The sequence below is a fragment of the Nannospalax galili genome, unplaced genomic scaffold (assembly GCF_000622305.1).
Source record: "Nannospalax galili isolate Female #2095 unplaced genomic scaffold, S.galili_v1.0 scaffold1053, whole genome shotgun sequence".
Taxonomy (NCBI): Eukaryota; Metazoa; Chordata; class Mammalia; order Rodentia; family Spalacidae; genus Nannospalax; species Nannospalax galili.
Window position 1 is genome coordinate 1,883,011 of NW_008333523.1, and position 23,810 is coordinate 1,906,820.

Consider the following 23,810-nt stretch of genomic DNA (forward strand, 5'->3'; position numbering starts at 1 on the left):
ACCAGATAAGAAACTAAGACTCAGGGAGTAGTGGCTTGCTTGTGGTCACATGGCTTATAAGTGGCCGAGTCTCAATTCCTTTCAGAGCCCAAGTTTGAACTTTCTTCTGCAAGTTCTTATTTTTCTCATCTGCAGGTTGCACAAAATCATTCCATTAAGGAGTCTTAGAAGGGCCCAGGCCTGTCTCACCACCCATGTCTCTCTCGCCCTGCCTCCACGAGGCCAAAAAAGCAAATGAAGAGTGACAGATAATCCCTCTTCCCTTCCCGCCAGGGGCAAACTCCAGTTGCATCTCAGAATACTTCTAGGACCATGTGCAGGGTTCAGACACTGAAAAAGAAGAAGAAAAAAAACTCCACTCCTCACTCAGCTATCCACCACCACCGCCACACCTGGCTGCATACAAAGGGAACATTACTTCCCTCCTTTCTTCAGCAAATATTACTGAGGATCTCCTCTGTGCTCCGTGATCTGGCTCTTGTGGAGCTGCCAGCCCACATGAGTGATGATGGGCACAGATGAGAAAAAGCAAGAAGTACACATATAAGATAATTTCAGATGACTAGAAGTGTCATAAATGACTCTAATACAGAGGATATAAAGATGTGATACATGTCTGTGTCTGTGTGTCTGTGTATGTATGTGTGTGTGTGTGTCTGTGTCTCTATGCCTATGTGTGTTCTAGGGATGGATCCTAGAACCTGGTCCATACTAAGCATGCAATCTATCACTGAGCTACACTTTCAGTCCTAGTTCTAATAAACATGTTTTCTGACCCTTCTTGAGTGCTGAAATTCATTTGAATTTATTCCCAGGTATCTCAACTCTAAAAATTCAAGGCTCCAGAGCAGCACTGTCTGATAGAAATATTATCCAAACCACAGGTGGAATTTTTAACTTTCTTATAGCCACATTCAAATAAATGAAAGAGAAATAGATGGCATTATTTAATAATATATTTTGTTTATCCCAATATCTCTTGAAATATCACTTGAACAAGTAGCCACTGGCTAAAAATGAAGCCTTCATTTTACAAGTGAGTTTTTATTGCTTTTAATTTCAGTTTTGAGTATACTTATGACATCTCAGTTGTAAAAACTGAGTTCAAGTATGCATGTTTCAAATATGCAAAACCCACACATGTACGTTACATAAGCATAAGTATATTTATAAATGTATGCATTTGTATGTAACAATAGTAATCAAAGAAAAGGACAAGAAATTGAGAGGGGGTGGGGGAACATGGGAGGAATTGGTGAGGGACCAGAAGTGATAGAAATAATGCAAAGACTAAACTTATGTATGAAATTCTCAAAAATAAAAAAAAATTAAAATTACAAAAACACATGTATGTGGCTAGTGGCTACTATGTTGAGTAGTACAGCTTGAGAGTCTTGATTCCAGGATTGGAGAGACAGCTCAGCAGTTAAGAGCACTGGCTGTTCTTGCAGAGGACCCAGGTTCGATTCCCAGCACCCACATGGTGGCTAACAACTGTCCATAATTCCAGGTCCAGGGGATCTGATGCTTTCTTCTGACTGACCTCTCGGGCATTGCATGACACAGGTGCACTCACATCCATGCAAGCAATATACTCATACACATAAAATAGAAATAAAAGTAAAAATAAAAAGAGAAAAAGAGTCTTGATTCCAAACACCTACTGGAATACTTTATTATGTGAAGATCAAAATATCCATGAGGATAGATTAAGGGGCTGGATTCATCTCTGTACTTTTGTATCCCCTATATATAACACAATACTTCGGGCAGAATGTGAATATGAAAGCATGAAAATCTGGTTGCTGCCAGGCATGGTGGCACATGCCTTTAGTCCCAGCACTAGGGAGGCAGAGGGATTTCTGTGAGTTCAAAGCCAGCCTGGTCTACATAGTGAGTTCCAGGCCAGCTGGTACTACAGGACCAAAAAAAAGATGAGAGAGAGAGAGAGAGAGAGAGAGAGAGAGAGAGAGAGAATATGACATAGTCTGTTTCGGAATAGAGAGACATAGGAGTGATCCCTTAATCACATGGTTCAACTGTGGGATCAAGTCAGCTGGAATCTAAAAATCAGTGCACTCTTTGGTTACATAAGCTACCATGCTTCCTTTATTTCTTGAGCCAGTTGGAGTTGGAGTTTCTGTTACTTGTAACTGAAAGCAATTCATACCAGGAAAAAAGTGAATGCTCAGTAAGTAGTCTTGAGTTCACAGGTAAGTCAGTGCAATTTTTCCATATGGTGAATGATCTATGATAGCCATAGTTTCAGGTTCAAGTGTGTGAGTTCATTTAGTATGTAGCAAATGAAAGTAAAAAGAATAAATAGTACATAGCAGATAGAAGCATCAGATAGATACCAAATCGTCATCATTCTGGGCATTGATGACATCCATCAGAAACACTTGGAGTAGCCTGATTGAAAGAGCAAGCAAAAGCAGTATCAGCAAATTAGGTGCTTACAACATCCAGCAGAAATAACTGGGGAAATTCTGCTGAAACTGTCATGCTGGAGTCTCTGATTGACAGGTTTTCAGACACAGCAGTGTATTATCTCAAAGGATAAACTTCCACTTTCTTATTCTCATCACAGGCATTTTTTATACCATAGGATAAACAATATTAACCTCTATTTGAAATGGTCTACCTTCTAGCTGTTCACAAAGACAAAATATTTTAATACTCTTAGTTTGTGCTGCTTTGCTTTCTTCCTATTCCAGAGCTAGGGTACCAGCCTGCCCCAGGATAGGAAGTCTTAGAGGACAGTTGAAATAAACATGCTTGCTTGTTTTCAGAGTCAGCTCTCAAGAAATTCAAACAGACCACGACAGCATGCCAGTATAGTGTATATTTCCATAACCAAAATGCTATCTATTTCAATCTATTTGAAGTCCAGGTATTTTCCCAAAATTAAATATCAAACAATTCAGGACGAGTGCAGTGTATCGAACTGGTTCCTATGAAGAATATGCAACTTATTTTTATGAGCTTCTAATGGCAGAAGAACTATATTAAAGCTACAGGGGAGGAGATCACATCTTAAAATTGAATACTTAGAGAAAGTAAAGAAATGGTTTACCTTCTAGGTGTTCTCAATGGCACAATGTTTTAATACCCTTAGGTGTTTGCTGTTTTCCTTTCTTCCTGTTACAGGCAGGGGGCCAGCCTGCCACCAGACAGAAAATATGACAAAGGCATGCACTAGGAATAGAAAGAGACATATAAGAAGAAAACTAAAAGGGCAGACTGTCACGACCATTGGAACACTAGCTTTTACACCTGGTGGCCATTATCATGACCTCTGTAGATCATTTCACTGCTTAGAACAAGAATACACCCCAGAGATAGATGCAGTCATGTATTCTATAGTCAGAAAGAAATTAATTTGTATATCTTAGGAACTGATAAGGTTTTTGGAAAACTTCTTTCCCAACATACACACACACACACACACACACTATATCACACTTAAATAATGTATAAGAAAAATGAGAAGAAAAAATTACAAGTAAAATGGTTTCATTTCACATTTCAAGTGTCTTCATGTCTTCAACACCCTTTGTGTGTGTGTGTGTGTGTGTGTGTGTGTGTGTGTGTGTATAAAACTAGCAGTGGCATATGCATAACCAAGCAATTTGTTGTTTCCTATGTTGCCTCATACAGAAGAGTCAACAAGATCTAAGAAAATAGGAATCACCTATCAATGTGTACACCCAACTTGTACAGGAGAATCACTAAAAATAATCAGGATGAGCTTTCATGAGGAATAAAATTGCCAAGTCTGAGGCCAGCCTGGTGTGAATTCTAAGCCAACCTGTTACATAATGAGTTTGAGGCAGTCTGAGCTCCATAGTGAGTTCCAAGCTAATATAGGTTACAGAGTGATACACTGACAGAAAAAAAAAGCCCACCACAATAGATGGTTGATCCTTAATACTTCCCCATCTCATCCCCACTTTCACCAGTCTGATGTCATTTGTCTCAACAAACATCATGAAGTTAAGACTTAAGTTGATACATCATTATTCTATATACATGGTCGGAGGAAAATGGCACAATTCATCATCACGTCTTAAATAATCTGAACCTCCTAATTAGAAAATAAATTTGCATGGGCTGAACTGAAGTTCTCAGATTTCTATCACCTATGAAAAATGATTTGGCTAGGATCAGTTATGGAAAAAGTAAGATTATGAAGGCAATAGGTATTTACAAATAAATAACTGATATAGAATCACAATCATCTTTATCTGCACTTTACTATGTAGTCTCTACTTCATCTTGCTGTTCTGCTACAATTGTGTTTGAAAATAATATATTACATGACTTCATAAAATATTGCTCCAGATAGTTATCCCATAATAAAGATGATCTAGCCCTACCTTAAGTCATCTGTTTTCTAGCTGACACAAGTGGTCTAGCTCATTCATTGACTCATGTTTAGGAGGCGCTCATTTGCTCAATTTCTATCTGTCCATTAATAGGCAATGCATGAGTGTCATCGTTATGGTCACATGAAGACAAATTGGGGAGGGCTATAGGAAGGAGATTTTAAACAATCACATCAGTACATTCAGTCTTTTTCCCTCTGAAAAACAATCTGGCTTCTTGGCAAGAACAAGAAATAAACTCATTTTCTAAGTAGAAATCTGAGTCTTATATTTCATTTAAAGAAAAAATTCACAAAGCCAGATTGCTGGCTTCAATAGAGGGCGATTTTTCATCAGCTAGGTCTGTCAGATCCATTTTATTTCACAAATTGGACAGCCGAATCCGTGTGTTCTCTATCAGCCATAAGAAAATGGTATTTTTTTGGTTGGTCATATTGGGTTTTATTTTTGGATGTTCTCTCATTTTATCAAGGGTGAGGAAAAATATCTTGACAGTATTCAATATTTTCAAAAGCACATGATATTTACAAAGGATAAGGCCAGAACAAAACTTAAAGCATTTGAAAGATATTACTTCATGTACTTTAGGACTACTTTGAAACAAACCCAAGAAGCAAAGGACAAATATTTGTTGAGGCCTTGCCATGTGCCTGGAGCTGGAGTGGATAGTTTCTATCAGTCATGTCCTTCAGTCCTCACAAAACCCTACAATGTGGGTGGCTTTATTCTAGTTTAAAGATGAGAAAACTGAGTTAAATTATATCAGTAACTGGCCCAAGGTGACACAGGGGTCAAATGAAAGGTGACCAGGATTCAAATCAAGCTCTTGAGTCTCCAAACCTCATGCTATGAGTGGTTTACAAAGAAGAACAACTTGTAAATAACCCAAATGACAACACAGATATTAATTGGATAAATTATAGTATATCCACACAAACTAATCATCACAAATGAAGCTACTTTTAGTCACATGAAAATGTGATCACAGACTGTTAAGTACAAAGAGATTATAGAAATTAAAATGTGATCATTTATAAGACACTGAAATATACTTTTATACGTATGTTTTCATTTTAAAAGTTATCAATGGATGGTAGGATTCAAAGCATTTTTCTTACTGATATTTATCTACAGGTACTCCAAAATGAGCTTATGTTACCTCAATGGATAGATGATTGGCAGATAGTCTGATAGACAAACACATAAGTATAGAATATATAAGTAGATGAAGACTTGATTTAAAGACCCAATTTTTAATTACAGAAGACTGTTAGCATATTTTCATTTCAAAATCTCTATGTAATTTAATAATATTTTATCATCTATAACATAGTGTGAGTTCAGAAAAATATGTGTATTTCTGTATCTCTATGAATATGTGTTTATAGGTATGTTATTATCTAAATGTATATATCTATATAAGAAGAATGAGATGATATGTATATATTTACATACACTGAGAAATAATATGACAAAGTAAATAATAATAAAATGGCAACAATTGAAGAATCTGGGTTAAGGACATATGGGACCTCCTTGTGCTGTTTGTTCAACTTCTCAAAATTTGAACTAACTCAAAATGAAATATATAAAGAATTAGCACATACAGGATATTTCAAACATGTCTGATATAAAATGTGGCCAGCTTAAAATGAGACCCTTCTCCATGACTTGTTCTCCCTGTCTAATACTTGAAGCAAAAGCCCCGTGATCACTTTGTACATTTTCCCATTTTAGTGCCTGTCACAAGAGGATTTGGAATTGAACTGTGTCTTTTCCAGATCACAGAAATATGCAAGAACACCGGTACTTTGTTTCACAAGGCCAACACACATACATGCCCCATATGAAGACCAAACCCAGGACCTTACAGTCTACCACTGAGATAAATCCCCAACCTCAACACAGTCATTGTAACATAATTTGACAAAACTAGCATGCAAAAAGCCATGGGGACATATGGATCATGAACACAGACACAAATGCATGAAGCAAAACATAAACTATTTCATTCTAGCCATGTCTTAAAACAAAGCATTTATAGGTAAGATTTATTTCAAAATTATGAGTTTAATTCAGCATGAGGAAATCTAAAGAAGTTACAAAACACTCCAAGTCTGATAAATGGCAAAGAGGAATTTTTCTTGAGCATGCATTTTTATAAACTAAGAACAGGAAGAAATATTAACATAACTATCAGGAAAAGAATACACATACACACATATGGTGTGGGGAGCGATTTGGAGGCATTACTACTCAGTGTAGAAATACAAAAATTATAACACTATCATTGCTGTTATTCAACATCATTCTGAAAAGTAGCCAACAGAGAATCAGAGAGGGAGGGAGAGAAGAAGGTAATAAGGGAGGATAATTTATAATTATTTTTTAACTTCATGATTAGCTATCTATTAGACTTCTAAAAGTCTTAAAGAAGCTACTAGAAAGTTATTGACAGGACAATTCTAATGAAATACAGTATAAATGTAACAAAGCTTTGCTTTACATCAGGTATCGGGGTTGTTAATCTTTGTCAATAAAAGTCAGAGAGTAAACATTTCAGGCTGTGTGGGCCATCTGTTCTCTCTAGCAACTATGCAACTTTACCCCTGCTGCACAAAACCAATTGATTATGCATAAATGAGTAGATGTGGCTGTGTTCCAGCAAAACCGTGTTCACAAAAATAAGAAGTGGACTGGCCAATTGGCTATAGTTTGTTGACGTCTACTTTACACTACACACAAAGACAAACAATAGGAAAAAGTTATTGCACACAGAAAGAAAATATTAAAACCTAGAAATAAACTTTCTAAAGAGTAATTTGATGATATGAGTCAAAACTTAAATTGTAAATACTCTTTCAATTCAGTAATTCCATTTCTGGAGACTTATATGAAGGATACAGTTAGATAAAGATATACAGATAAGGATATTTATTGCTATATTACCTGCTGATGTTATCCATGTCTACAGGATGTATTTATTAAAAATTGGAGTTACAGACAGTGGTGAGCCACTAAGTGGGTGTTGGGAACTGAACCTGGGTCCTCTGCAAGAGTAGCCAGTGCTTCTAACCACTGAGTCATCTCTCCAACCCCTCCCCCAAATTTTCATTTTTAAAGGAAATACAGCAAAGTAAAATTCCTGTGCTATGTTGGGCAATTTATTCTCATTTCTATGAATTTTGAAGCAGCCCATATGCAATATGTTCCTCAAAAAAATTAATGCTGATTATATTTTTTACATTAAGATACCCCAAGAATGTTCTTTAAATTATTATAATTACCTCATGCCCTGAGGATTTGAATGTTTTGCTATAAAAAGAGCATCTATCAAGCTGGGCGTGGTGGCACACACCTTTAGTCCCAGCACTTGGGAGGCAGAAGAAGGCAGATCTCTGTGAGTTCAAGGCCAGCCTGGTCTACAGAGTGAGTTCCAGGCCAGCTGGGGCTACAGGGAGACCCTGACTCAAAAAGATCAAAATAAAGAGCATCTATATGGAAATCTTGTATTTTTCTTATTCTTCAATCGCAGTCCTGCATGCATGAGTGTGTGTGTGTGTGTGCATGTGTGTGTGCGTGCATGCGTGTGTGTGTGTGTGTGGTGTGTATGCACACACATCTGTCTATCAAGGAAGAAAATCCAGAGAAGGAGAATAGAAAATGGTCAATAATAGTAGATGAAGGACCAACATAAATTTATGTCTTACAGAGAAACAAGTATTTGTCTATGAACTCACTCCTCATTTAATGGCTCTACAGTACAGGAATCTCATCTGTCAGGTTACAGGAAAATCCCTGACCTTCTCAAAAACTTTAATTTATAATTTACTAAGAGTAACTTTGAGCCTCCTAATAAAGAAAATGTAACTCATATGATTTATGTCTATTTGTAAAATTATATTTTCATTACAATTTAAACAGGTTTAGTTATTTTTCCAATGATTTCACATTATAAAAAATATATATATAAATTTATGCACATTTAATTTTCATGCACTTAAAACCTTGGAAGAATACAGCTGGAAAAGAAAGAAATATAATTATTCTTACTTCTCAAAATTCTTTGTTACTAAATGCAAGCTACATGACATCCTTCATGGTTGTCAAAAAGGAAAAAACACTATTTTTATCATTTCAAAACAATTAACTTATCTAGCTTTGAAATATTCCTACTTCCATCCTGAAATGGCTCACTCTTACAGCCTAACAAAAGAATTAGTTCCAATGCAAACATAATATTGTCCAGTAACAGACAGTTCCAGTTTTTGGCAGGGGAAGTTCAAGAACACATGAATATGTGTGTATATATGCACATGTGAGTATGTGTGTGTGTGAGCTTGTCGTTGCTAGAGAGGTCAGAGGAGAAAATTGAGTGTCCCTAGAGCTAACTTAGAAGTTAACAGAAACAATATTACATCCCTGGGTCAACCAGAGTTCTCAAAAGTGATGTCAAAAGACGATGAAGTGTTAAGTATATTTTATAAGCCATGAAAATGCAGAAGACAGTAAGGGAGAAATGGGACTTACCTTGAACACAACAGACAAATTTCGTTTTTGATCTTTTTGAGACAGGGTTTCCCTATAGTTGAGACAGGGTTTCCCTGTAGCCTCAGCTGGCCTGGAACTCTCTCTATGTAGACCAGGCTGCCCTTGAACTCACAGAGATCTGCCTGCCTCTGTCTCCCAAGTGCTGGGATTAAAGGCGTGTGCCACCGCACTCAGTGACAAATTTCTTTTTAAAAATATTTTGGGGTCTGGAGAGATGGCTAAGCAGTTAAGAGCACTGTCTGCTCTTGCAGAGGACCCGGGTTTGATTCCCAGCACCCACATGGCGGCTATGAACCGTCCTTAACTACAGTTCCAGGGGAATTCGAAACCTTCTTCTGACCTCTGTGGCACTGCATGACATGGGTGCACTCACTTAGATGTAGGAAATACACTCATACACATAAAATAAAAATAATAAATAAAATATTAGAAAAAAAAGAAAAAACATTTTGTTTATAATTTTCATTTCAGTGTATTGTCTGCATGTACATAAGTGTACCCATGTCCTGCAATGGTCAGAAGAAGGCATCAAATCCTCTGGAACTGGAGTTATGGATGGTCATTAGCTTCCATGTGGGTGCTGCGAATCAAACCTGGGTCCTCTTCAAGAGTAGTCAGTGCTCTTAACCACTGAGCCATCTTGCCAGCCCTGACAAATTTCTTGAAATAACATGTCATTAACTATTCCTGTACTCCCAAACTCAAGCAAATGCTGTTTAACCTTCTGCAATAGAACTCACCAATTGCATTATCAAATGAAAAACTAACAACCTACATTAGGATATCTGGGAAAATGAAATTCTACAAACTTCCTATCTTCTATTAAGAAAATGGGGGGGGGGTACTGAAGAAATTGCTCAGTGGTTAAGAACATTGACTGTTCTTGCAGAAGACCCGGGTTCAAATCCCAGCACCCACATGGCAGCTAACAACTGTCCACAGCTCCAGTTCTAGGGGATCCAACAGCTTCTTCTGTCCTCCGTGGGAGTTGCACGACAGGGGTGCACTTACCTATGCAGGCATAACACTCATACACATAAAATTAAAATAATAAAAAAGAAAATTTTTGGAAATGAATTTCTTACAGTTTGTAAAAACTGAGTAATTGTAATTCAAATACCAAGCTCTGTTTTTCTTGTCAAATATTGCTCTCTAGAAAGAGTATAACCAAACTCCAGTAGAAACTTACCCTTCAACTTGAGGTCAACATTGTGTCTCAGCCAAGGATAAACCCCATAGCTTGGCATATCTTCAGGAATTGGATTACTGTGTATCCAGCCATCACAAGCAAACCGGAAGAAATTATCACAAGGATCCACAGAAAGATTTACTTTACTCATTATGGCAGCGGCTATTTGAAAAGAAAATCACAGGATTAATGAAAAGCACTGGATGTTGTACACTGTTCTTTTCCAAATTAAACAAAAATTTCATATCAACTAGTTCCCAAACCTTGGCGTCAACACTTCCCCTCAAATGACTTTGAATTAATTAACCACACTATATAAAATGACTGCATTCAGAGTGGATAGGCGAAAGCTTAGTGAAATTATTGTTACTGGTTTTGTCAGATTGTCCCTAGTATCTGTGGGGTCTGGGACAGGAATATAAATGAAGTATATTGTCAAATGTTGGCAAAAAATAATTGTGACTCTTTCTTCCATCCTATGTGTCCCCCTGAAACCAGACTTAACTACTCTTCCCATGAAGTAATAGGGTCCATTTGTCCTGCCTCAAATTAATCTGGGCTTGCTTTATCACTTTCTTTGATCAACAGAAGTGACAAGAATGGCTTCTTGCAAGTTTCCAAGCTAAGCATTTAAAAAGTCTGGTTTCCTCCATGATGAATCCCTTCAAATGGAGTCCTAGGACCATCCTTTGAAGAAGTCTCCTGGCTAAGAGTAAGTCATATGGAGAAAAGTCAAACCAACACCAATTTCCACACTTGTGACTCTGGCCACCATGGATCATCAAGCCCAAATGAACCTTCAGCTAAAAGCATAGGCTCCTGGTAAGTATTGCAGAGAACCAGCTGTCAAACCCATGGATCCATAAGATCTGTTAAATCTTTCTTGCTTCACACCTCCAGGCTTTAGGGTCATTTGTTGTGCATTCATCATGTCTCTGATTATTATAAAGACATACTTGCAATATGTTTTCATAAGAGCTAGGAAATCTGTACATGAATTCCTGAGCCCCTTGACATGCAGGGTGACTCTCAGAGGAACAAAGCCCTAGAAGATCCCCACACAGGTCCTGAAAGGAAAGTTGGGTCAGGTGATTCTGGAGTACAGGAGAGAACTGTAGACTCACTTCCCCCAAAATCCTTGACTGAAGAGACACATGGCCAGAGGGCCAAAGCAAAATACTCTAAGTGAGGGGACAAAGTTTAGATGCAGAATTGAGTAGTCCTACAATTAACAGAAAAATAATGTAAGTCCATGTATAATTACATTTGGAAGATAGTTCATAGGCAGGATATTTGTACATAACTAACATATCTGGGAAGTTTTTTTCCCATGAGCTGTTTTGTTGTTTTTGGTTTTTTTTTTAAATGTAGTCTCATTCTCAAACTCTGGCTGGCCTAAACTCATAGAAATCCTCCTGTCTCAGCCCTCCAAGTGCTGTATTACAGATATGAGCTACCACATCTGGCCATATCCACAAACTTTAGAAAGAAAAACAAGAAGTTTCCAAAATTCCTAATACTTAATTCCAACTACTTTCCAGCTGAAACACAATGAAAGATTTTTCTTTTTAAAGCTTGTAGATATGGCCAGATGTGGTGGCTCACACCTGGCACAGAGATATGCACCAACTGATTGTTTTTAAGGCAGCCAACATTTTAATGACATTGGAAGGATGGCACTCTGGGCAATTTTCACACCTTAATTAATGCCAGAATACATTTCTGTTTGAAGTAATGAAAAATCCAATGAGCTTTAACTAAATAAGAATGAATTCCCCCCTCCCCAAAGTATATATTTTTATAAATTTAACAATAGATCTGGTGCTTTGGTTACATGGGCAGTTCTTCCAGGCTTAAAAATAAACCTATATATTTTGCTAGGCTACACTTTCTATGGAAATTTCAAACCACTGTTCAGCCTCATTGAAATGAATAGAAACACACTCTAATTTGAGTTTTTTTCCTGTTTTTTGAGACAGGATCTCACTAATCCTGGCTGGCCTTGAGTTCGATGTTTAAACCAGGCTGAACTTGAACTTACAGAGATCCTCCTGCCTTTACCTCCCACATGCTGGGATTACAGGAGTGAGCTAATATGCCCAGTACATAATTTCTATTGGGCTTCAAAATCCCCACAATTTTTAATCCCTACTCCTCAAAGTGAAAAAGTGGAAAAAAAAAACTTGGTTTAGAAGTATGATAAATTTCAAAGTGGCCTGATTCTTTTTCTTTTTCAGAACTAATACACTTGTCTCTTAACCTCATTTTTTTGGTTACTGCTACTATTTTATCATTTCTATTTAATATTCAAAAGTGCTAGGACACACAAAATCTTGCTTTCAGCTTGTATTTGTAGTTAGTCTGTGCAGCCACAGATGGAATCTGCTACGTGACACCTCAGGGACATGGATCACACAAGTCTCAGTCCCACACAATATTTATAGTCACACAGGGGAGTTTTCACACGTACTTTGACTCACACAAGCTCATTGCTTTTTGGAATCCTTCCCCAACTAACCCCTGCCCCCAACTCTCAAATGCATCCTCTCCATCTCCTGAGTTTTCTTGTAGGTATGAAGAAAACTGCAGAGTCAGCTCTGACCTCGGTCCTGATAGAAAAGTGAAAGAATATATCACTCATGCTGAATTTGGAAAGGAGCCCGTGGAGCAAGAAAATTCTTCCCTCTGCCTTGCAATTCATCATTCACCATTCACAGCTGGGCACAAGGCTGCACTTTCTGTGGGGAGCTGTGACTTCAAATTGCAAGGGACCATAGTTGTCAAGACACCAAAACTCCTTTCCCCCTACTCAGCTCCATGGAGAAAACTGAGAGTCTTGTTTAAATAAAAGGAATATGATTATGAGGGAAAGCTGGGAAAGTTCAGACTGCTATGTTCTCAAGTGTTACACATGAGGTTAATTATTGGCTGGACTCCCACTCACTTATATGATTCTGGTAGAGACAATCCATATACCCTCTGAGTTGTTTGGGTTTTTAATATTTTATTTATTTTTTATGTGTATATATGTTTTGCCTGCATGTATGTAAGTGCACCTACATCATACAATGCCCACGGAGGTCAGAAGAGGGTGTCGAATCCCCTGGAATTGGAGCTACCAACAGTTGTTAGCTGCCATGTGGGTGCTGGGAATAGAACCCAGGTCCTCTGCAAGAGTAGCCCGTACTCTTAACTGCTGAGCCATCTCTCCTGCCTCTGAGATTTTGGGTTTAATCAGGGCTCAAAAGAGAGTTTTATAAAGGTTTAAATCTTAGCATTTATATAAAAAGATCAAATCACTCATGTAAAACATTTTCTGTGTGCCAGAAACTATATCCTAAGTCCTATTAGAGCAACAAAGACCTCTCACAAACTGTAGAGTGAGAATACACATTTCACAATGGTTTCTGGAATTGGGCATTGTGAAGCAAGATCACAAATATTACCATCATTTTCTGTAATTCTCATGTAAAAGTTCAAAATATTCCCATTTCAAAGGCAATGAAACTACAGCTAAAAGTGGTTATGTATTTACCCCAGATCATGAGTCCTATAAGAGGCTAGATTGTATATGCTTCAAACCCAAGCCAGCCTATCTCTACTTATGCACTATCATTAGCAAACACTGTCCCTGTTCCTTTGTAACCTTTCATACAGTTCTCATTGTGAGAGAGGAGTTAGGCAGGACAAGAGAACATGGAGATGAGACATCAGAAACGATTGCTACCTGCTCAGAAATGGGACAGAAGTTGGTCAGATAGGTCCATCTCCTGGACTTTCAGTATAAGCACCTATGCCCAAACACTTTTCTCCCACCAGCACACAAGCTTTTGCATCAAGCTTGGCCTCAGTTTTCCTGCCATGTGTGCTCCACAGCTGTTCCACGGAGCCCTGGGCATCCTGAGGATCATGGTGCATTAAAGAGAGCTGAGGTCTTCGTGAGCAGCAAAACCAGTATTTTACTAACATCAGGAAGCTATTTACTAATGTGAAAATTCAAGGCAAAACACAGTAGGTGGCAGAAGGTGACATTATGAAACACCATTCTGTCCATTTTACTCAAGTATTATTATGATGTGTAATAAAATTCATGAAATAACTTTCCATCCCTAAACTTGCCTAAACTCAAATCGAACATTTATGGTTTGAATATTTCAGTTTTTCACATCTGGAAAAACTCTACCACAGCAAATGTACCAGGTTACATGGAATCTAAAATGTGTTATCTGACATATGACATGGTCCTTCACCTTACCCCATGACATACTCTCTCCACTGGTTAAGTCTGTAGGCCAATTTGACTCCTGTATATCTATGCCCTAACTTTGGGCATGATTTTATAGCCACAGCACAACTAAGGCGACTTTAAGCATGAATCTTCACCTTGGTGCCCCCACTGATACATGGTCTTGTCACCCCCAAAGAAGTTTGGCTTGCAGTACAGAACAGAAAGACCCAAGGGGATTCCAGGTGACAGCAAAAGCATGGATTTACACGGTATCCCTGCTTAGAGGCAAGCAGGCCACAGCCGCTATACAGAAAGTACACAAGGTCTGCTTAAGATAAATAGTAATCTATCACCTGTTGAGCCACAGGAGGTCCATGGTCTCTGTGGGCCTTAAGAGAGGCCGCTGTGCCTTCCAAGCCCTTTCCTTAGTTCCTTATCATGAAGCTTGAAATATCACAGAGCTGGATTTTTGCAAAGAAAAAGGAAAATGGGAAACCTAAGCCCCACTACTTCACACCAAACCTTGAAAGTAAACTTAAAATGTCCTCAAAATTGCATTTCTTATTTGGTCAACCTCAAGCAAACAGAATACTAAAAATACTACCTGTTTTCTCTTCCACTCCCCAAGGTACCAAAATTATAACTTGACACAGGGTGGAAAACACTTACCAGCTTCGATGCACTCTGGCTTCAGGCAGTACTCCTGTTTAGCTCGGAAACTTAGGAGACCTTGACTCACTGAAAAAAAACAGACCAAAATAAATGATTGTCTTGTAGCAGACCACCATCGACTCAACCACCATTTGGGCACATGAGCAACACATCTGGTATCAGTTCATGCTTCTCAGTATCAACCTGGTCATCAAAAATCCAGCTGGCTCAAAGTCCCAGAATCACCTTGGTCAATAACTGTGTGGCCTTGCTAAGACTCATGACTTCTCTGAAACCCAGTTCTCTCTTATGGAAGAGGAATAGATTGAATGGATAAAACTGGAGCAGTGCCAATGAGAATCTGGTCCCCAGAACCACAGCAGCACCTGGGAACTCACTAGAGATGCATATTTCACTCCAGATCTCCTGCCTCAGAAACTCTAGAGGTGAGGCACATAGCCATTGGTTTCTTTTTGTTTTGGGTGCCAGAAACTGAACCCAGAGGTTCTCACAGACTGATCGGGCTGTACTACTTACACACACACACACACACACACACACACACACACACACACCTGTGTCAATCAAATCCTGCAGCTGATGCTGATTTTAGGTGTGAGTACCACTGTGCTTTAAGTTTCATATTTTTATTCTGTATAACTACACGCTCATCTTAGAGATGGAGAAATTGAAACTTTTAAACTATGTCATTTGGAACAATGCTAGAATAGAATTACAAATCTAGTACGTGTGGCATTTAAAGTTGTAGTTCTTGTCTAAACTACCCATATAGATACAACCAAAAGAGGTAGGGAAGAAGTGAAAAACTTATTGTTCACAACTCAGTCATCGGTCAACAACTTTTGTCTGCTAGCCCCGGATACTACACACAGTCCTCCGACCAGGTCCAGCCTAGTTATATGCACTTTTGAACTTTTGAGAACTAAGATTCCAGCTGCTCCTCACCTCAAACAAACAAAGCTGATCCTGGGTTTCAATATCAGCAACACACACACACACACAAATACATAAATAAATTGCTGTATCATTGAAATGTTTTTCACCAATGTTTAATTTTTCTCAACTGGCTGGCAACATCACCTATCAGAGGCGTTCCTTCTTTTGACCTTGAAATATGAGACTGTCATCAACAAAGTTCATGTTCAATAACTGTGCAGTCAAGTTACAAAGTAAAAATCATTTTTAAAGGATCATAATGTTTTAAGTAAGTTCATGGTTTTGTACTGGGCTAACCCATTCATGCCTATATTTGGCTGCATGTGGTATTCAGACTGTAGGTTAGGTGAGTATTTCTGCCAAAGTCTAAAAGAACACACTATTTGTAAACTCCATGTAGAATCTGGGCATTAGCACATGTGAATTTCAGATCCGAAACTATTTGAAATGTGTTTTTTTCCCTCTATAACTGTGGAAGTTATGAGAAATTCAGCATTGTTGTTGTCTATGAGCTGAAACAATGAATCTTTGAAAATATGATCATGAAGAGATGGCCCATGGAGGGTGAGTGGAGCCCAATCAATGCCATTCATAGCATCCTCAGCAGAGAAGCAGCATCAGAAAGCTAGAGAGTGCTATGTCTCTGCTAGAGATGCAGACCTGCAGATCACCTGCCACTGTGGTGAGTCCTATTATTTATGCACCCACATGCTAAGAGGAGCCTGCCTTGTCTTTGTTCTTTTCTCTGCTCCCATCCAGCAACAGCCTTTTTAGCCAGTCTTACATTATAGATTCAAGAAGCCAGCCTACAGAAAACTCGAGCCTATTTTCAAGAAAAGAAATTTCTTCACATAAAAGGGATGTTTTGATTTCTTTAAAACAAGTAAAAATATATAGGCAGCATAAAGGTTAGTATGAGATACTCTGGTGCGCCTTGGTGGTAGCACCATGGGGAAAAGTTTTTCCCTTCAGTCAATTTTAATATATTTACCACATGCTTTTTTAATGAGTAAGTGATATTTTTATAATGGAAATATATATCTTAATATAAAATGATATTTTTATTCTAGATAATACTTTCTTGATACTAGCTTTATTTTTAAAATATAGTTTATAAAATTGTTAAAAACTAACACTGGGCGTGGTGGCACATGCCTGTAGTCCTAGCACTTGGGAGGCAGAGGCAGGCGGATCTCTGTGAGCTCGAGGCCAACCTGGTCTACGTAGTGAGCTCCAGGTCAGCTGGGGCTACAGGGAGACCCTGTCTCAAAAAGATCAAAAAAAGTTGGGCGTAGTGGTACACGCCTTTAATCCCAGCACTCCAGAGGTAGAGGCAGGTGGACCTCTGTGAGTTGGAGCCCAGCCTGGTCTACATAGTAAGTTCCAGGACAGCTGGGGCTACAGGGAAACCCTATCTTAAAAAGACAAAAAAAAAAAAAAGACAAGGTAGAGGCAGGAGGATCAGGAGTTCAAGACCAGACTTGGCTACATTGCAGGGTCCAAGGAAGAATTTACTGGGCTTACAGTTCCAGAGGGAGAATCCATAATGGCTGGTAGGGATGGCTGGAGGTAGCTGGAGCAGAAAGCTGAGTACTCACCTTCAAGCAGGCAAAAGAAGCAGAGGGAGTTCCTTTTTAAAAATTTATTATTTTTATTTTTTATCTGTATAAGTGCACATATATAAGTGCATCCATGTCGCACAATGCCCTCGGAGGTCAGAAGAGGGCGTCGGATTCATCTGGAATTGGAGTTACGGACGATTGTTAGCCACCATGTGGGTGCTGGGAATCGAACTCCAAACCTCAGTCAGTGCTCTGAACCTCTGAACTACCTGGGAATCCATCTCTCCCTCCCACCCCGCCCTGCTGTTTTTGGTCTTTTTGAGACAGGGTCTCCCTGTAGCCCCAGCTGTCCTGGAACTTACTATGTAGACCAGGCTGGCCTTGAACTCACAGAGATCTGCCTGCTTCTGCCTCCCAAGTGCTGGGATTAAAGGCGGCGTCACCATGCCAGTCTCGGAGTCCCTTCTTAAAGAAGCCTTAAGAAGCCTTTGTGTGGAGCTGTGAAAGGTGAAGCCCGATTGTCAATGGAGACCCCACAGTGTTGGAGATGTCAGAGCTGTGAAACATCTTCTAAGAAGAGTGCATACAGGAAGTGGCACAAGCCCAAGAGAGATGTATGTTGCACATAATAAAGCTGGAGGGACTGAGCCATCTAAGCCCTTTAGAAGTTACACTCATTAGACATAGAGCTACTGGATTTGGTGTTCAACCTGCTGTTTTTCCAATATTGCTTTGATCTGGTATCTCTTCAATATGCCCTCATTCCTCCCTTCTGGAATGAGAATGTGTATTTGATTCCATTGTGTCTTGGAAGTAAGCAATTTGCTTTTTTATTTTACCAGCAATTACAGGTAAGAGATTACCTTGACTCTCCTTAGACACTTTGCACTTTTGAACAGTATTGAGATGGTTAAGGACTATGGGGACTTTTGAAGTTGAAGTAAATGCATTTTACATTATGATATGGCTATGAGCCTATGAGGGCCAGGGAGTAGAATGAGGTGGTTTGAATGAATGCCTCCCTCATAGGCTCCAATTATTTGAACACTTTGTCCCCAGTTGGTAGCACTGTTTTTGGAAGGTAGGAGGTGCAACCTTGGTAAAGGAAGTACATCACTGGGGGTGGGCTTTGAGAATATATAGTCATGTATATAGTCATGCTCACTTCTGGTCTGTCTCCCTCTGCTTTCTTTGCCTGTTTGAAGATGTGAACACTCGGCTTTCTGCTCTGGCTGTCTCCTGCCATGCCTCCCTGCCATGATGGACTCTTATCCCTCTGGAACCAGAAGCCCAAAGTTCTTCCTTGTATGAGTTGCCTTGGTCATGCTGTTTTATCACAGCAACAGAAAAAAATAACTAAAATGAGGATCAACAAGTCCGAATAAGGGAAAGGTGTGAATGAATGAAACAGAGACAATAAAGAAAATATTTTAATATAAAAATTTAAACATCTCATTTTACTGGTTAGAGACTCGAAAGAAGTTAAAAAGCAGTTTGGCTTCTCATTTTAGAATCCCCACAGGATGCAGTAGAGATCATATCAAGAGTGTGAGAGTGAAGGCTTAGAACATAGCTCAGTGGTTGAGCACTTGCAAAGTCCTGAGTTCCATCCCCAGCACTGAAAAATAAAATAAAATGCACAAGACCAACCATATAGCAGGGGTTGTTATCATTTAAGTACTGACTACAACCCACAGGCCAGATGCAGGCCACTGCCTGCTTCTATTTCCATGAATAACCTTATATTTTTGATAGTTGGAAAAAATCAAAAGAAGTATAATATTTCATGATTAAGGAAAGTATATTAAATTCAAATTTCAGTGTCCAGAAATCATATCTTCTTCCTGACTTCCTTACATGTCCATTTGTGTATATTTTGTCTGTGGATACTTTTGTGCTACAATCGAACAGTCCTTCAATAAAGACTATGTACGCATGGCCATGGTGCAAAGAATATTTACTACCATCTTGCCTTAACAGAAAAAGCTTGCCAACCACTGCATCTGAAAAAAGATAGTGACAAGGAAGGAGAAAGGAAGAACAAAAATAAAGAAAAATTGAAAACAAATTGGGTGTAGGTATATAGTTATACTCAGTGTTTTAAAATCCCCTAACTCATCTGAAACAACCCTGAGGGCACTGGCAACCATTCTATCTGCAGAGGTATGAAAGTTTAGAAGACACTTAAAGACAAAGTGGAGGAAAGGTAGGATGCTAGAAACTCCAGGCTTATGGCTGAATGAATAGGTAGAAAAATATACTGCAAAGTCAAACAGAAAGCACGTTCTTCCATGGAAGACCCTATCTAGAATATTGTTGGGAAGAACATTGCCTTGCAGGCATCTAGCAAGGTAGATGCAGAGTTGAGGGGTGGGATGGTAGAGCCTGGGGGACAGACAGTCAAGAAAAGCGAGTGGAAGAGATGAGGCTAAAATAGTACTGAAATATTTGACCAAAAAATAAAAGGGTTCCTAGATGGGTATGGTGGTGCAAACCTGTAATTTCAGAGCTCAGGGGGTAGAGGCAGGAGTTCAAAACAAGTTCAAGGTCAGCCTGGTCTATATATTGAGTTCTAGGCCAGCCAGGGATACAGAGCAAGACCTTGATCGTAAGTAAGTAGTTAAGTAAGTAAGTAAGTAAATAAATAAATAAATAAATAAATAAATAAATTCTTGAGTGTAGACCCGCAAATGGACATACTCTGAAACAATGCTTCTCAAACTTGCACAAGCAAATGAATCCCCTGAAGTCTTGTGAGAACGGAAACTGTGAAACAGTAGTGGAGTGAAGTTCAAGCTCCCAAGTGACGCTGATGCTACTGGTTAGAGAACTGCACTAAGTTGCAAAAGTAGAGTGAGGCCACACCCTTAGCAAGCCTATTTATTGTCAAGCATCATTAGAGTTCCTCCTAGAGATTCAAGGTGAGAACCAGATTACTGGTCAGCCACACTAGGAAGTTACCTTCTATCCTGATCAGGCCTCTTTACCTATAATAGCATTGCTTGGTTTAGTGAATTTTAGTGTACCCCAAAACTGTAGTGTTTGTGCCAGAGAATCATTTTCTCTTAAGGAACAAAGATTTGCTGTCACGGACAATCTACTATGCCATGGCCTCCGAACAGAATGATCATTAAAGTGGAGATGGAAAAACCTGTGAGCACTGTTCACATTGACGAAAAGGACACATATTTTGACACACATGATGATCACTTAGATTTGGAAGTCTGGAAGTATTTGTAAAACCTAACCCCATAGTCACTTCCCACAACATGCATAGTCCTTTGGCATGCAATAGAACTTCTCCTCCGGTTTTGAATTTCAGGAGAAAAAAAACTGTCTTAACTGTTGAGAAACACCACGACAGCTTTAGAGCCACAAACTCAGTCACAGGAGTAGGAGGTGCAGCTTCACCAGAAAGCAATAAAGTCATCTAATTTCCAAAATCTTCAGCCACAGAAAACATGGAAAGACGGTTTGCTCATTTTAGCAGGGCTCTCAACCACACAAGCCTAACTCTTTTAAAGTTTAATTGCTGGTTTTCCCTTGCCAAAATAAACATGGCCTCCTGCATCCTGCATATGCCAAAGAATGTTTCTAGGCTTGCTGCATTTCAAAGTGCACCTAGAATCTCCTAAGTATAGGGCTTATTTCTAGGTAATATTCAAGCTAATAAAATACTATGAGTTATATGAGAAAAAAATGTTAAAGGTTAATAGCCAAAGGCTCTGAAAACCAAAAATTTTAAGACATCCCTCACCCTTTTCCAATAGAGTTGATCCTTTTGCCTAGGAATATGCTTTTGTTACCACATGCTCTCTGGGTACATCATTCTCACCATGAGTCATTAAAATAATTGAATCTCAGTATCTTTCAGATCTTGAAAGGAAAACCTCTGATTTCTTTCATGTTCATTTCTAAATGTATTAGTAAGGTGCAGTTAACCACTGCAATCCATCAAAACCATTGGACTAAAAGAAAAAGTCTCTAAGAACCCCACTAAAGGTACATTTTATTTTTTAATATTTTATTTATTATTGTTATTTTATGTGTATGAGTGTATTACCTGCATGTGTGTAAGTACACCTGTGTTGTGCAATGCCCGAGGAGGTCAGAAGAGGGTGTTGGATCCCCTGGAACTGGAGTTACAGACAGTTGTTAGCTACCATGCGGGTGCTGGGAATCAAACCCGGGTCCTTTACAAGAGCAATTGGTGCTCTTAACCACTGAGCCATCGCTCCAGTCCCCAAAGGTGCATTTTAAAGAATTAATTTCTACTTTGTGAATTGTATTTTGGAATTTGTTCAAGCAAACAATAACAAAAGTCAAATGAAAAAATCCAGTGTGGTTCTTTCCTTCCCTCACAAAATAACTGCATATATCTAACTATGAATTCATTGCTAAACTCAATTAGCAAAACGCAATACATATTTTTTTTCTCAGTGCATTGAATCCACCAGTCACTGAAAACCATATGTACATTTAGTACAAAAGAAAAACCTTCCTTTCCATTTTCATATCAGATTGAAACTGAGCATGCATCACCATTTCTTAACACAAGCAGTCATCCACCTGCATTATAACAAGGTTTTCTAGAATACAGCATCAAGAAGCTTCTGGACAGGTACTCAGTTCTTCTGGCCTCCAGAGCTCTACTTACCTAGAAAGAGGATCGTGCCCAGCACCAGGGTGCCACCAACAAACACTGCCAGGGCAATTCGAATGCCTCGGTTGGTCCCCTTTCCAGTCTCCATGCTGCTCCCCGTCTCTGCTTCCATCAGAAGGGCCAGAGAGAACACTCAGGAAGAAAGTCACTTTCTGTAGTTTGGTAGCTGGTCTCAAGAGTTTGTCAGGCGTTGACATCCAAGACTCTCTTGCTGTCTGCTAATGGACAGCTTTAAAAATTCCTGTCAGGAAACCTCCCCTCACCACCCTTTCTCAAATAATGCTTCACAAATGGAATAAAAGAAATTTGAAATATTGGTTGCCTTGGCTCTCCCTCGATTAGACAAAACAAACAGCGGTTGCTTTATCTTGGTGCTCTCCTCAGCAAAGTCCTTCTCAACCGATTGTTTGGCAAGCTCTTCCTTCAAGCTTTCCGAGTATACATGTTTTACTAGGTTGCTGCACAGATGTTTTAGCAATTTAAATGTATAGTCACTTGGGGAGAAAAAAAAATTGCCTTTATCAAAACTGGATTCTCAACCTCCCCCTAACCATGATAAGTTAGGTGGTGAGGACACTGCACACCTACTTCAAGATCTCAATTAGTCATGTAATTCTGCTGTAATAATCATTCTCCTTGCCTGAAGTGTCTTAGTCAAAGTTACTCTTGCTGTGTGTGAGTCCCTTTTTAAAGACGTCTAAGAGTTCCTAGGATATCCTGGAGCACTTTATTTTAGGAACTTTGTGTATGACAGCATGTGCCAAAAATCAGAGTCATAGTCCAGTGCAGTGCAAAGTAGCAATTAAGACAACCTACAGAGGCTGATGGTTTGGACTGGAACTTTTTTTAAGAAAGAAGAAAAATCACTTCCTCTTTGTGGTGCTAAGAATTTTACAAAAGGCAGCTAAGTATATGAATTAAGCTTATTAGCAACCACAAAAGACACAGTAAAAGATTTTTTTTCCCTGCATGCTTTGATGAGCACTGCACCCATGTATTTTGTTCTCTAGTTCCTCCAAAGCAGCCACTGGTATGTTTTTGTGTTTCTTTTAAGTGTTTATTTCAGCAGATTCCCCAGAATGAATTCAGACTCATTTTGGTTTCACTAGAAAGACTGATTCATCACAGGTATTTGATTTCTTTGATTACGATAAAATTGAAACTATGAAAAGCTGCTCTCTTCGTGGGGAATGACAATTGACATTTCAATATTATTGAGATGATTTGGATTTTATTACTTAATGATACAGATGTCATTAATTCACAACATAGTTACTACCTACCTGTTCCTGTCTAGCTGGAGGCCATAAGATAGTGGAAGTGTAGGAGGAGAATTCAAGACCAAAACTTGTGCACATAGCTTTGGTAGTAACACCAGAGCTCAGCAGGTGCCAGTGAATGCAATACAACATGACTGTACATTCATCCTCCTATCTAGCTAGGCTTGGTCAGGCCTTAATCCTCCAGCATGGGATTCTCCCAAGTTTAGAAACATATTCCATAACACACCCTAACCATACTTTCTGCTTGTTTCATGTCACCACAAACTTAGATGTACAAGCCTTGACTGAGTTATCATAGCATGTTGTAGCTCTTCTGTGTTCATTGGTTGTGATGTTAC

At 38.9% G+C, this 23,810-nt stretch overlaps 1 protein-coding gene across 2 annotated transcripts in view; it reads right to left on the reverse strand.

Moving 5' to 3' along the window:
• The window catches only part of Phex (phosphate regulating endopeptidase homolog X-linked), a 219,512-nt gene extending 196,637 nt beyond the window's left edge, over nt 1-22,875 (reverse strand). The window contains exons 1-3 of one of the 2 annotated variants that reach the window (XM_008828330.2): nt 22,184-22,412; nt 15,026-15,094; nt 10,129-10,290 (exon numbers count right to left, since the gene is read on the reverse strand). In XM_008828330.2, the coding sequence (XP_008826552.1) occupies nt 10,129-10,290; nt 15,026-15,094; nt 22,184-22,301 (349 nt within the window). In that variant the 5' untranslated portion in view covers nt 22,302-22,412. Of the gene's footprint in view, nt 1-10,128; nt 10,291-15,025; nt 15,095-22,183 lie in introns of both variants that reach the window. The other variant, XM_029561216.1, reaches the window with a different exon arrangement.
• Nucleotides 22,876-23,810: the final 935 nt, after the last annotated feature.